Source organism: Myotis lucifugus, unplaced genomic scaffold, assembly GCF_000147115.1.
Source record: "Myotis lucifugus unplaced genomic scaffold, Myoluc2.0 scaffold_169, whole genome shotgun sequence".
In the NCBI taxonomy this organism is placed as follows: Eukaryota; Metazoa; Chordata; class Mammalia; order Chiroptera; family Vespertilionidae; genus Myotis; species Myotis lucifugus.
The window spans coordinates 816,087-832,057 of NW_005871217.1; the positions used below are offsets into that span (position 1 = coordinate 816,087).

The 15,971-nt window shown below is 42.8% G+C and overlaps 1 protein-coding gene across 12 annotated transcripts in view; it reads right to left on the bottom strand.

Annotated features, from left to right (window-relative positions):
• Positions 1-15,892, bottom strand: part of PHF8 (PHD finger protein 8) — a 78,442-nt gene extending 62,550 nt beyond the window's left edge. For 10 of the 12 annotated variants that reach the window (XR_002831049.1, XR_002831051.1, XR_002831053.1 and 7 more), the window contains exons 1-2: positions 15,199-15,892; positions 14,149-14,327 (exon numbers count right to left, since the gene is read on the bottom strand). Coding sequence is in view for 6 of the 12 variants with exons in the window: in XM_023759992.1 (XP_023615760.1) it covers positions 14,149-14,246 (98 nt within the window). In the remaining 6 variants the exon portion in view is untranslated. Of the gene's footprint in view, positions 1-14,148; positions 14,355-15,198 lie in introns of all 12 variants that reach the window. The other 2 variants (XM_023759991.1, XM_023759990.1) reach the window with 2 other exon arrangements.
• Between the last annotated feature and the right edge of the window lie 79 nt (positions 15,893-15,971).

A 15,971-nucleotide genomic window follows, 5' to 3' on the forward strand; every position in this document is an offset into this window, starting at 1 on the left:
AAGTTAATAACAATGTACCTACCTATATAGTTTAAGTTTAAAAAATTTGGCTCTCAAAAGAAATTTCAATCGTTGTGCTGTTGATATTTGGCTCTGTTGACTAATGAGTTTGCCAACCCACTGTTCTAGGCAATAGCCAAAACTGAGTATCCACCATGTGCCAGGGACTATGCTAGATGCTTTACAGACATTCACTCATTAATCCTCACAACAACCACATGAAACATGGATTCTTTCTGTTTTAAAGCTAAGAAAGCAGATGCGTAAAGAGGTCAAATGACCTGCCCAAAGCAACAGAGCTAGTAAATGGAAGAACTAAAATTCCAGGTCAGGTTACCTTGACTCCTAAGCCATGCTTTCACCACTATGCTTCTGTTTTCAAAGCATATTTTCATTTGGCTCCCATAACACAGTCCTGAGCATTATTCCTATCAGACCTTCCACTGTATTCTAAATTTTCAGGACACTCCTCCTGGAGACACTGACCGCCCATTCTTTGGTACATTTGCCATTCCAAACTCTTTCCAGGTGACCTGGGACAAAAATGCTACCCCAATGATAAAGGAATAGTTCTGTATGTTGATTGTTGTGATTAAACAAATCTACAAATGTGATAAAATTGTGTGCAACTAAACACACATACACACAATTATGAGTACATATAAAACTGGTAATAATGAAGATTGCTTAAACCAATGCCAGTTTCCTGGTTTTGATATTGTACTATAGTTACATAAGATATAAGGAAATCTGGGTTAAAGTACACAGGCAAGCTCCATAAATTTTTTACAACTTTGTGTGACTCTATAATTATTAAAAATAAAAACTTATTTAAAAAGTATGCCACTCCAAGAGACATCCCAAGAACCTTTACAGATCAGGCTGTCCTCTGATCCTTCCAACTCTATACCCTACAAGACCTTCTCCAAGGCAGGGATTCTACAGCCCATTTATTATATCTAGTAAACCCTAGATATAAATGCCAGGACCTCTCTTCCCTTTGTCACATACTTTTTTACACACACACACACACTCCTAAAGCTATGGGTTAGCCTTCTACCACTTCAAAATAAAAAGTAGTGTACACTTTAACCTAATTTCACTTGGGACAAAAATGTGGGCTGTATGTGAGTTTATAAGCCTGATTTTCTCTATCTCACACAACGTCTTGAAAATGGCTTAACTTGAACAGTGCTTTATACTTTCTACAGTACTATATCTTATAGCAAGAGTCCAAGAGACCTAGGTTGGACTGATGGTCGAGCAACTAACTGGCTGTGTAACTTTGGGCAAGTTATTATGGGAGAAAATAACAGATCCAAAGAGCTACTGTAAAGATTGATTGGTCACTTCTGGTTCTGGAACAATATGGAATAGACACACCTCTCGTTATTCCTCCCACTAAGTATAGCTAAAAGTCTTGGACATTACATACAAAAAAGTAAGGCAACTCTGAAAGATGGAGAGACGAAGGCAACCTGACTAAGGACAGCAGAACCAGAGGTAGTAGGTGTAAACAGAGACCAAATGGGGAACATGGACTTCCAGTCCCACCTGGTATAACAAAGTGGTACCCATTTTCCCTGCCACTGAAGTGCAGTTTTTGAAGGGACCTGTGAAAATAGAAGATATAATATCCAGAATCCCATAGCACAATACCCAAAATATCCAGAACATAATGAAAATAATCACATATCATATCAAGAACAAAGAAAATCACAACTTGAATGAGCAAGAAAAATCAATCTCAACATTGAGATGACACAAATGTTGAAATTATCTGACGACTTTAAAGGAGCAATCATAAAAATGTTTCAATGAACATGCATGAAACAAATAAAATAGAATGGGGCAACAACATAAACTGATGAACAAAAAAAGATCCAGAGACAGAGAAGCATCGATCAGATGCTCAAACCTCAGAGGGAAGGTAGGGGAGGGTGGGGGTAAGGGGGAGAGATCAACCAAAGGACTTGTATGCATGCATATAAGCATAACCAATGGACATAGACACCAGGGAGTGAGGGCATGAGCGGGAGGGGGAGGAATGGGGGATAAGGACACATATGTAATACCTTAATCAATAAAAAAGAAGAGAGTCTCCACAAAGAACTAGAAGATATAGAAAAGAAACAATGGCATTTTAGAAATTAAAATTATAATAACTTAATTGAAAAGTCATTCAATGAACTCGACAGCAGAATGGAGAATACAGAAAAAAAAGTAAACTTGAAGCTAGAATAGAAATTACCTAAACTGAACAGAAGAAAGAAAACAGACTGAACTATGAACAACTACCTGCCAAAAAACTGGACAACCTAGAAGAAATGGATTAATTCTTAGAAACATAAAATATACCCACCCTAAATCAAGAAGAAAATACAACCTGAACAGACCAATTATTAGTAAGGAGATTGGATCAGTAATAAAAAAAACTTCCCACCCGGCTGGCATTGCTCAGTGGTTGGGCATCAACCTATGAACCAGGTCACGGTTCGATTCCTTGTCAGAGCACATGCCTGGGTTGCAGGCTCAATCCCCAGTGTGGGGCATGCAGAAGGCAAATGATCAATGATTCTCTCTCATCACTGATGTTTCTATCTCTCTCTCCCTCTCCCTTCCTCTCTGAAGTCAATAAAAAATATAGTTTAAAAAAAACCCACAAACTTCCCAACAAAGAAAAATCCAGGACCAGGTGGCCTCACTAGTGAGTTTTACCAAACATTTAAAGATTTAACACCAATTCTTCACTAACTCTTCAAAAAATGCAAAGAGGATTGCTGGGTCTTATGGTAACTCAAAAAAAAAAAAAAAAAAAACAAACCTCAAAGACGAGGCAACACTCCCAAACTCATTACCACTGACAAATATAGATGCAAAAATTCTCAATAAAATACTAGCAAGCCAAATTCAGCAACACAAAAGGAACAGTTACCATGATCAACTGGAATTTATCCTTAGGATGCAAGGATGATTCAACATAAGCAAATCAATAAAGGTGATAGCCCTGGCTGGTGTTGTTCAGTGGTTTAGAGCATCAGCCTGCACACCGAAGGTCAAGGGCAGGTACCTGGGTTGCAGGTTCAATCCCTGCCCCCCACCATGCCCCCCCCCGTGGGGGAGCATGCAGGAGGCAACTAATCAATGTCTCTCTCACATCGATGTCTCTCTCTCTCCCCTCCATTCCACTCTCTCACCAAAAAAAGCAATGGAAAAAATATTCTCAAAGAGGATTAACAACAAAAACATAATAAATTTTAAAAAATAATAAAGGTGGCCCTGACCGGTTTGGCTCAGTGGATAGAGCGTCGGCCTGCGGACTCAAGGGTCCCGGGTTCGATTCCGGTCAAGGGCATGTACCTTGGTTTGCGGGCACATCCCCAGTGGGGGGGGTGCAAGAGGCAGCTGATCGGTGTTTCTCTCTCATCGATGTTTCTAACTCTCTATTCCTCTCCCTTCCTCTCTGTAAAAAATCAATAAAATATATATTTAAAAAAATAATAATAATAAAGGTGATACATCACATTAACAGAATGAAAGAAAAAAATCATATGATTATCTAAGATGCCAAAAAAATCTGACAAAATGCAACATCCAATCATGATAAAAATTCTCAAAAAATGGGGTATAAAAGGAATGTACCTCAACATAATAAAGACCATGTGTGACAAGCACACGGCTAACTCAATTATACTCAATGATGAAAAGTTGAAAGCTTTTCCTCCAAGGTCAGGAGCAAGACAAGAGTGCCCACTCTCACCACTCCTACTCGACATAGTTATGGAAATCCCTGCCAGAGCAATTTGGCAAAAAAAAGAAAAGACATCCAATTTGCAAAGAAAAAAGTAAAACTGTCTCTACTTTCAGATAATATGTTTTATATAGAGAAAATCCTAAAAACTCCACCAAAAAAAAAAGTTTAGATTAAATCAACAAATTCAGTAAAGTTGCAGGATATAAAATTAACATATAGGGAAAAATATCCTCGGGTGAGGATTAACAAACAAACAAACAAAAAAAGATTAAAACAAAGACAAAACCAAAGAAATCCACACTGAGAAATAGTGTAATCCTCCCCTATGTTCAATGCAGCATTATTCATGGTGGTTAAGACATGGAAACAACCAAAGTGCCCTGCGATAGAGGACTGGATAAAGAAGATCTGGTACATATGCACAGTGGAATACTACTCAGCCATACGAAAGGATAAAATAGTGCCATTTGCAACAACATGGATGAACCTTGAGAACATTATGCTAAGTGAAATAAGTGTCAGAAAAAGCTAAGAACCATATGATTTCACTCATATGTTGGATATAAAACTGAAACTTGTGAACAAACAGCAGTGTGGTGGTTGCCAGAGGGAAGGAGGTCCTAATATAGTAACAGGAGAAGATTTGACTTTGGGTAGTGGGCACACAGTGCAATATACAGATCCTGTAACACAGAAACCTACACCGGAAACCTGTATGTTCATGTTAACCAATGTCATCCCAGTAAATTTAAAAAAATAAAATAAAATGAATAGCATAGTCACACTCCTAAACACAAAAGACTAAGGAAAAATCTTGAAAGCAGTGAGAAAGAAATGACACATTACCTAAAAGAGAACACCAATTCAAATGACAGAGGATCTCTCATAAGAAATTATAGAGACCAAATGGAAGTAGCACACTAGTTTTCAGTGCTGAAAGAAAAGAACTGGAAACCCAGAATTTGATATCAAAGGAAAAGACCCTTCAGGAATTCAAGGGAAATCAAGACATTTTCCTAATACTTGGAAAGTAAACAACACAGTCTATATCAGGGGTGGGCAAACTTTTTGACTCGAGGGCCACAATGGGTTCTTAATCTGGACCGGAGGGCCGGAACAAAAGCATGGATGGAGTGTTTGTGTGAACTAATATAAATTCAAAGTAAACATCATTACATAAAAGGGTACAGTCTTTTTTTTTTTAGTTTTATTCATTTCAAACGGGCCGGATCTGGCCCGCGGGCCGTAGTTTGCCCACGGCTGGATATAATTCATAGGTCAAACAAAAAGTCTCTAAGGAAATTAAAAATTATAGTGAACTACATGAAAAGGAAAACATCAAAAGTTGCAAGAGCCCTAGCTAGTTTGGCACAATGGACAGAGCATCAGCCTGTGGACTAAAGAGTCCTGGGTTCGATTCCAGTCAAGGGCACATGCCAGGGTTGCAGGCTCAATCCCCAGTAGGGGGCGTGCAGGAGGCAGCTGATCAATGATTCTCTCTCATCATTGATGTTTCTATCTTTCTCTTCCTCTCCCTTCCTCTCTGAAATCAATGAAATATATATATTTTTTAAAAGTTGCAAGATAGCTAAATCAGTACAAAGAGGGAAACTAACAGCACTAAACACATTAGAAAACAGGAATAGTCTCTGGTGTGCTCAGTGGTTGCAGCATCAGCCCCCACACCAAAGGGTCGAGGGTTCGATTCCCATTCAAGAGCACATATCTGGGTTTCAGGTTCCCAGCCCTGGTCCGGGCATATGCAGGAGGCAACCAACCGATATGTCTCTCTCACATCGATGTTTCTTTCTCTCTCTCTCTCCCCCTTCCCTCCCTTCCATTCTCTCTAAAAAAAATCAATGGAAAAAATATCCTTGGGTGAAGAAACTAACAAAAAATAACAACACAGGAATAGTCTCAAATCAATAGCCTAAGCTCCCATCTCCAGATATTAGATAAAGAGGGGCAAAATAAACACAAAGCAAGCAGAGGAAGAAATAATTAAGTGCAGAAATCAATGAAATTAAAAACAGAAAGATGATAAAGTCAATGAAACATAAAAGTTGTTCTATGAGGCCTGGCCTGTGTGGTTCAGTTGGTTGAAGCATCATCCTATGCACCAAAGGTCATGGGTTTGAGTCCTGGTCAGGGCACATACCTAGGTTGCCAGTTTCAATCCCAAGTGGGGGCACATGCGGGAGACAATAGATTGATGTATCTCTCTCACAGCAAGGTTTGTTTCTCTTTCCTTCCTCTCCCTCTCTCCTTCTTGCTCTCTCTCTCCCCCTCCCTCCCTAAAAATCAATTTTTAAAAATTGTGTGTATGTGAGTAATGTTTAGTAGTTCTTTAATTTTAAAAAAAATTCTTTGAAAAGATTAATGAAACTGACAAACCTCTAACAAGTCTGACAAAGAAAAAAAGATAAAATACCCAGCCAGCAGATATCAAAAGGATAATAAGGGCATAATATGAACATACTTAAATTTGACAACACAGATGAAATGGATAAATTCCTTGGAAAGTAAAAACTATCACAACATACCCAATATAAAATAGATAATCTGAATAGTTCTATAACTATTAAATAAATTAAGTTCATAATTTTAAAACTCAAAACAAGATTAAATAAAGATAATTAGGTGAAGTGTTTGGCATATTGATTGGCACATTAGCTAGTATGCAATAAACAAGGGTCATTACCATTTTATTTAAATCATCACAACCACTCTCAGGAAAACTGAGGTTTCACAGAGATGAAATCCTTTACTAAAATGTAACAGAGTCAGAATTTGAACCTAGATCTGAAGACAGAGTCATTTCCTCCAGAGTTTATAGTCCACGCCACAGCTACCACCCTTAGGGATGTGCCAACCAATACTTCCTTTATAAAAAGGAAAACTGTAAAGGGGTGAGGTTTTGCTCAAGCCCCAGGCATCAATGAATGCTGGCTAACTAACTTCTCCACCAGTATAGAGCAATGATTCTCAAAAGTTAGAGTGCATCAAAATGTATCTGTTTGTTAAAATACAGATGGCTGTGTCCCAGTCCAAAAATTTGCATTTTTAACAAATTCCCAGTTAATGAACCACACTCTGAGAATGACTATGTATAGTAATGATATGTTAGCCCACCAATCCCTCACATCAGAAGCTGTCACATTCCACAGAAAGGGAAGGAAGTGAGACAGAATAATGCTCTAAAACAGTGGTTCTGAAGGTGGCCCCCACTCACCCACTGTATCAGAAACCCTGAGGGTGGAGCCTATCTATCTGTCTTTTTTTTTTTAATCCTCACCCAAGAATATTTTTCCATTGATTTTTAGAGAGAGGGGAAGAGAGAGGGAAAGACAGAGAAATATCAATGTAAGAGATATTGGTTGCCTCCTGCACGAGCCCCAAACAGGGCCCAGGCTGGGGAGGAGCCTGCAACCGAGGTACCTGCCCATGATGGGAATCGAACCTGGGACCCTTCGGTCCACAGGCTGACACTCTATCCACTGAGCCAAGCTGGCTAAGGGCTATCTGCCTTTTAATAGGTCTTCCAAATGATTCTAATGCACACTAAACTTTGAGAACTACTGCTCTACAAATCAAAGTGTTTCGAAAAACCCAGCCCTTTATAGTAGCAGGAATGGAGCTATATCATCTTTTCCCTACTTTTGGGAACCTAGGCTTTGGAGCCAAATAATTCTAAATTCAAATCCAGGCTCAGAAAGAAGTTTAAGTTAATCTCCATGAATTCCAGATTCTCACCACCAAAATGGAATGAACAGCCACCTTCCTTACTATAAACTTACTGGGAAGTAATTTGGCATTATTAACCCCTAACTGGACTTTAAGAAATCTAGCCTACCTTCTGCACAACAAAAGAAACCATCAACAAAACAACAAAAGAGCCCACTGCATGGGAGAACATATTTGCCAATACGTATGTTACATCTAATAAGGGTTTAATCTCCAAAATTTACAGGGAACTCATACAACTTAACAAAAGGAAGATAAACAACCCAATCAAAAAATGGGCAAAGGACCTACATAGACACTTCTCCAAAGAGGACATACAGAAAGCCAAGACATATGAAAACATGCTCAAAGTCACTAATCTGAGAGATGCAAATCAAAACAGCAATACGGTACCGTCTCACACCTGTCAGAATGGCTATCATCAACAAATCAAAAAACGACAAGTGCTGGAGAGGATATGGAGAAAAAGGAACCCTCCTTCACTGCTGGTGGGAATGCAGACTGGTGCAGCCACTGTGGAGAACAGTATGGAGTTTCCTCAAAAACCAAAAATGGAACTCCCATTTGACCCACTTCTAGGACTATATCCCAAGAAACTAGAAACACCAATTAGAAAGAATATATGCACCCCTATGTTTATAACAGCACAATTTGCAATAGCTAAGATTTGGAAACAGCCTAAGCGCCCATCAGCAGATGAGTGGATTAAAAACTGTGTTACATCTACACAATGGAATACTATGCAGGTGTAAAAAAAGAAAGAACTCTTACCATTTGCAACAGCATGGATGGACCTGGAGAGCATTATGCTAAGCACAATAAACCAGTTGGAGAAAGATAAATATCACAGGATCTCACCCATTTGTGGAATACAAAGAACAACATAAACTGATGAACAAAGACAGAGACATAGAAGCATCAAACAGACCGTCAAACCTCAGAAGGCAGGGGAGGGTGGGGGGTTAAAAGATCAATCAAAGGACTTTTTTGCATGCATATAAGCATAACCAATGGACACAGATAGTAAGGGGGTAAGGGCATGTGCTGGGGGGTGGGAGCAGGCGGGGAGAGGTCAATGGGGGAAAAAGGAGACATATGTAATACTTTCAACAATAAAAAAATTGAAATTCAAAAAAGAAATTTAGCCTATGGAAGTCTTCAGAGATGTGAACAGATATAAATCACCTGTGTGTGTGGGTTTAACTATCGTGAGCAACTATGAAAAGGCCACACTATTTAGTAATTTTCAATTGTGCTGAAGTACAAACTTAAATGGAAGGTGTGTGTGCATGTGCGTGTGTGCATGCGTGTGTGCGCGCACACGCAAAAGCAATGTACTGAGCAAGCAAGAGCAGCCATGCACCAAGGGAGTGATTCTTAGCTGGCCTTCTTGTTCTCTGGCAGCCCATAAAGACATGCATGAGAAGAAATAAAAACTTTCATTAAAAAAAATTAAGGCAGCCCTAACCGGTTTGGCTCAGTGGATAGAGCATCGCCTGTGGACTGAAGGGTCCCGGGTTCGATTCTGGTCAACGGCATGTACCTTGGTTGCGGGCACATCCCCAGTTGGGGGTGTGCAGGAGGCAGCTGATCGATATTTCTCTCTCACTGATGTTTCAAATTCTCTATCCCTCTCCCTTCCTCTCTGTAAAAAAATCAATAAAATATATATTTTTTTAAATAAAAAATAAAATTTAAAAAATTAAGGCAGCCCAGCCAGTGCAGCTCAGTGGTTGAACATCTACCTATGAACAAGGAGGACACAGTTCGATTCCCTGTCAGGGCACATGCCTGGGTTGTGGGCTCAATCCCCAATGCGAGGTATGCAGGAGGCAGCCAATTGATGACTCTCTCTTCACTGATGTTTCTATCTCTCTCTCCCTCTCCCTTCCTCTCTGAAATCAATAAAAAATATATTTTTTAAAAAATGTAAGGCAGTTAACTTGTGTCAGGGTATGCACAAAAACATGAGACTCACCACAGAAATGTGATTAAGGAGGGGCCTGAACCATCAACCCACTTCTGTATTTGTAAATTTGGAATTCTTAAAGGCCTCAGTGGTGTTCCTTGTAAATGTCAAGTCTCTACTGTGCAAAGATGTTCACAACACAATGCTTGTCTTTTCATTTTAATTAGCACCCATATTAAAATTCAAAACATTTCCAGAACCTCCCGTTTCTTTCACATCACAATCTATATAATAAAAGCCTATGCGACAGTTAAGGTGGAACAACTAGAATGACCAGTCACTATGATGTGCACTGATCACCAGGGGACAGACACTCAATGCAGGAGGTGTCCCCTAGTGGTCAGTGCACTCCCACAGGGGGAACGCTGCTCATCCAGAAGCCAGGCTCATGGCTGGCAAGCGCAGCAGCGGTGGCGGGAGCCACTCCCGCCTCCGTGGCAGCACTAAGGAGCAGCGAGCAGGCAGGCGGTAAGGAGCAAGGGGTCCCTGACTGTGAGAGGGATGTCCGCCTGCCGGCGGGATTGGGCCTAAGCCGGCAGGCAGACATCCTCCAAGGGGTCCCGGACTGCGAGAGGGCGCAGGCTGAGCTGAGGGACACCCCCCTCCATTGCACGAATTTCGTGCACCAGGCCTCTAGTATTATTTATAATACAAAAAAGTACAAACAACATAAGCATCCAACCACAGAGGCAATGACTGAGTTAAGTGAGGGCAAATACACATGGTGGGATATCAGAAATCAAGTAAAATATTCACATTATAATGTAGGAATAAAAACTCAGGCTATAAAATGATATTTATAATATAACCCATGTTGTAAAAATATATATTTATATTCTAAGTCAAATTATTGGAGTTAGTCCTGGCCAGTATTGCTCAGTGGCTAGGCAGGGGTGGGGAACATCTGCAAAATCATTTGGTTTGGCCCTGCCAAGGCATTAGGGGTGAGTTAATTAAATGTCTGACCAAATACAGCAGGCTAATTTTTAAGTTGATAATTTTGTATGGCCTGTGAATGATGCTATAAATATCCAAATGGCCTTGGCAGTAAAAAGGGTCCCCAACCCTGGGATAGAGGGTCAACCAAAGGGTCACTAGTTCAATTCCTGGTCAAAAGAACCTATCTGGGCCCTGGCCGGTTTGGCTCAGTGGATAGAGCGCCGGCCTGCGGACTGAAGGGTCCCAGGTTCGATTCCAGTCAAGGGCATGTACCTTGGTTTCGGGCACATGCCCAGTAGGGGGTGTGCAGGAGGCAGCTGATTGATGTTTCTCTCTCATCGATGTTTCAAACTCTCTATCCCTCTCCCTTCCTCTCTGTAAAAAATCAATAATAAAATATATATTTAAAAAAAAAAAAAAAAAGAACCTACCTGGGCTGTGCGTTTGTTCGTTTTCCAGCCCAGTCGAGCAGGTGGGGTACATGCAGGCACATATGGGAGGCAACTAATCTTTGTGTCTCTATCACATCTGTTTCTTTCTGTGTGTGTCTCTCTCTCACTCCCTTCCTCCCTCTCTCTAAAAAGTCAATGGGGAAAAAATGATGGGAGTTAATACAACAAAAAATGTAATAGTGTACTGTGCTGGACAGTAGACTCATAGGTAAGTTTTATTTCCTTTTTTATTCTTTTTCTATATTTTCTATAATGAGCATGTCTCAACTATATAATCAGGAAAAAATTAAAACATTATTTTTAAAAGAAATATGTAACTTTCAGGGTTGGGTGTGGGCTGAGATAATTTATGCGAAGTCCTATCCTACGTCCTATCAGTAAGCACTGAGAAAGCATCCCTTCCTGATCTGGTACCCAGACTGTGAAAATAGGGACTCTATATTGTGGGCAAGAGTGCAATTTCCAGATTTGAATCTACACACTTCCCACACAATCCAAAGCAAGGGTCACAGGGAATAGCTCTTTTCATGAAGATTCATTCACTTCTTCATTAAAAAATGTAAGGGGTGGGGAGAGAGCGAATTGGTAAAGGTGGTCAAATATATGGTAATGAAAGGAAACTAGACATTTGGTGGTGAGCACATAATAGAGTATACAGATATCGAATTATAATGCTGTACAGCTGAAATTTATATAATGTTATTAACCAATGTTACCTCAATAAATTTAATTTTTAAATGTAGTCAGTATGGCTCTAGCCAGTTTGGCTCAGTGGATAGTGTCGGCCTGCAGACTGATGGGTCCCGGGTTTGATTCTGGTCAAGGGCACATGCTGGAGTTGCGGGCTCGATCCCCAGTGGGGGGCATGCAGGAGGCGGCCAATCGGTGATTCTCTTTCATCACTGATGTTTCTAACTCTCTCTCCCTCTCCCTTCCTCTCTGAAATCAATAAAAATATATTAAAAAACAAACAAAAAAAAAGAATAAAAAATGTACTCAGCATCTATTATATGTTTAGGTCTGAAATAGGTTCTGGGGATACCAAAAAATGAAAAGATGACATCTCTGCCCTCAGGTAGTTCCAGCTAATAAGCGACACAGATGTATTTATAACCATGATATGATGAAATAATTACTTTTGGTAAGGATGTACACAAGTGCAACGGGAAGCCAGTAGAAGAAGGCCTTTTACAGTATATTGTGAGTTGTAAAAGACAGGGCATTAGTCAAAATAGAATGTGCAAAGATAGAGTCACAGAAAATTTGTCTTAGAACTATAAGTAGTTCAAGTCTTGCTAGGACATAAAGAACAAGGGAGGATGAGTGGCAGGAACTGAGATTGAACAAACAGATCACAAAAGGTCTTGTCTGTCACACAAAGAAGACTGAAGAACTTTATTCTGGCCCAGCTAGTGTCACTCAGTGGTTGAGTGTCGACCTATCAACCAAGAGCTCAAGGTTAGATTCCCGGTCAGGGCACATGCCTCAGTTATGGGCTCCATCCCCAGTGTGAAATGTGTAGCCGATCAATGATTCTGTCTCATCATTGATGTTTTTTTATCTCTCTCTCCCTCTTCTTTCCTTTCTGAAATCAATAAAAATATTCTTTTAAAAAAAAGAATTTTATGCCCAGCTGGCATGGCTCAGTGGTTGAGCATTGACCTATAAACCAGGAGGTCACAGTTTGATTCCTGATCAGGGCACATGCCTGGGTTGCAGGCTCGATCCCCAATGTGGGGCATGTGGAAGGCAGCCGATCAATGATTCTCTCTCATCGATATTGATGTTTCTCTCTCTCTCTCTCTCCCCCTCTCCCTTACTCTCTGAAATCAATTTAAAAATTTAGGAAAAAAAAAGAATTTTATTCTGTAATGGAATTAACGAAAAAATCTTTACCAGTGGAGTGACTTGATCAGCACTGGCAAAGATACCATGAGTCCTGAAAAACATCTTAATCCCCACTTATTTTCTGAGGGAAGGAAAAGGTCCCACCCTCTATGTCTGTCCCCTCTCAAATGACATAACATGAGGCAGTAAACAGAACTCTGCACCTGGCCCAAAGTGAATAGTCAATAAAAATCAGTTGAATATGAATTTGGATGTGTTACATGAGGTAGTCCCTACTGAGAGCAGAATTTTAGCAACACCAGCACCTTGTTTGGTCTTGGGTATAATAACAGGAACAGTTCTTTGGAAGGGACTAGTGACTGAAAATTCTAAAATCTAACAACATGCAACAGGAGGAGGGTGCCATATACTGTTTTGTTGTACTCCAGTGTACACAGCCCTCTCACAGTTTTCTTTCTATACCTGGGATTTAAGTCCCAATAATGGGATAATATTCCAGTTTTATTCCACACACTAACCTCTGTAGAATCCTGGATGACAGGTGCTTACGTGCACAAATGGTAAACTGGAGGGAGTTCATTAGTGGTTTCACTCCTGTTTTACCCAATATCTCTTCTGCTTAATTCAATCTAGTTAGATGGTTCTGCAGATAAATGCTACAGAAATAAAATACTGCTGCATATCTGCCTCCATTAACTGAGTGCATGCAAAATGCTTTAAATAATCAGGAAGGATGTATTAGATATATTTTGTAGGTGAAGACAATGAGGCTCAGAGAATCAAAGCAACTCGCCCAAGGACAACTTGCCACAATAAATTGCAAAGCCAGAACTCAAATCTGTGTTTATTGGACTCAAATATCCAAAAATGTAATATTGTCTCCTCCAAAGCCCAGATCTGAGATAAAATTATCAGTATACAAAAATGGTACTTTGTGGTTGGAAAGAAAATATTTCCTAAATTTAAAAAAAAAATCAAAAGAAGGGTGCAAAGAAAAAATACATAGTGAGAAAGAGAAAAAAAGAGGAGAAACCAGAGGCCAATGTCAGCTAGACCCTAGTCTGCAAGGAGGGATGGAGGAACCTGGGTCTGGGAGGTGGATTGGAGTTAATTCTCCTAGAGCAGCAGTTCTCAACCTGTGGGTCGGGACCCCTTTGGGGGTCGAACGACCCTTTCACAGGGGCCGCCTAAGACTATCGGAAAACACATATATAATTACGTATTGTTTTTGTGATGAATCACTATGCTTTAGTTATGTTCAATGTGTAACAATGAAATTGGGGGTCACCACAACTTGAGGGTCGCGGCATTAGGAAGGTTGGGAACCACTGTCCTAGAGTGAGGGGAATACAGTTTGAGTGGGAATCTAAACCAGAGTTGAGAGAAAAGCGAGTGAAACACCTGGCCCCTGCACCCTGTCCCACCTGGCCTGCCTTCCTTACCTGCCATGAAACCAGTCCTGGCACATGTCACACTCGATCATGAAGCGGGTCACATCGTAAGGCAGCCGGCAAAGGCAGTACACTGGCACCGTGGCCATCTTCAGCTGGCCTTGGGGGGTTGTGTGGCAAGCCAGGTTCGCAGCGTCCCGAGGAGTGGGAGGCAGAAGCACGAGTCCTTCCTGGACCAGGACCGGACACAAACAACACTTTTCACACAGTGAATCTGGTGCCCCAGGGTACCAACCCTCAGTTCACAAATGGGGAGTGACCACAGCCGGGGTGCAACACAGGGGTGTGGCTGTAGGGGGCAATCTGAGAAAGTCCACCCGCCTCCAGAACAGCTCAGCTTTACAAATAAAGACCGCCGCTATGCCAGAGGGCTTTTCTCGCCCCCCCCCCCCCCCCCCGCCATCTCCTCAGCTCCCCCCTCCACCCCTCACCCCAAGTGAGTGAGAACTTCTTTCTGTGGTTCAGGAAAATATCTGCTGCCTTTAAGGAAGCTCCTTTGATCCCTCACTGCACCCTCTTCTTGCTTCCCAGAGCGCTCTTTATTATGAGGCTGGGGGAGCCCAGCAGAAGACCCTTCTCTCTGCCCCCAAATAGGGGCAACTGGCGAGAGACGGGGAACCCATGGACATGGGCTCACTCCCTCGCAAATTACCTCGCTGCCTTCAGGAGCAAGGCAGAGGCGCCCAACTCAAATCACAGTTGTGGGGTCTTGTTGTGAGAACTCTCCCCGTCATCCCACCCCGACTAGTGGGAGCCCCAGCAGCCCCACCACCGAAATAAATAACAACCTCACAACTCGTCCGCTCGTCGTCTATTTCGAACACGACCGGGTTCCCGTCGCACCCCTGAAACTAAAAAGGGACGCTCCAAACCCCCGTAACTGACGACAATTTCCTCACACTCCCGCAACTGAGCAAGGATTTGTTTTCTTCTCGCCGCTCGGACCCTGGCAGGCATCTCCCCCCAACCCCTTCCCAATGACGAGGTCTCCTCGTCCCCCCACAAACTGACAGGAATATCCTCGCAGCCCCGAAAACTTACGAGAACGTCTTCACACCTCCCAGCCTGACAGGAAACCTCCTCACACCCCTGAGCTGACAACAATGTCTACGGTCCCGAGCTCTACGGGGACCTCCGCATCCGCCGAGCCGCCAGGATCACTCCCGCTGGCGAAGCTCCGTCTCCCCCGACGCGCCGGCCGCCGGGCTCGCTCGGGAGCCGTTGGCGTCGCTCCGCGGAGGCTCGGCCGGTAGTTCCGGCCCCACCGGCGGCGCGCGCCGAATTCTGGGATTTTCCCTGTCGCGCAGCGAACCTTGCTCGTCGGCCCCCGCGACCACCCGCTGGTCGCTCGGCCCCCGCCGCCCAGCGAGGCTTCCGGGCAGCTCTCTCCGCGGCTCCGGTCAGGGCCTACGGGAGACCGCGGCTCGGGCCTAGTCGGGGGCCGCCACTCGCGTCGTCGCTGGCCCGGCCGGAGCTCGCTGCGAGCAAAGCGACGAGGAAGGGGAGGACCCGGCGGCCGACTTGCGAGGAAGATGGCCCGAAAAGCCGCCGGGAGAAGCCCGGTGGCGGTGGGAGGCAATTCGGAGTAGTCAATAAAGTTTATTCAAAACAACGAGGAAGTTGAAGCGGAGTGGGGAGGAGAAATACGGGGTAAACAGCTACCATACTGAGAGTGGCGGCGCGGCCACAAGGAGGCGACCCGACAGCCATCTTATGAGAGCCCCGCACGCGAACACCCCGCGGCGGACGGTCGGCTCCCGCGTGACGCCACGGGGCGGAGCCGGTCTTGAGAAAGGGGGGCGGGCTCGGCTACC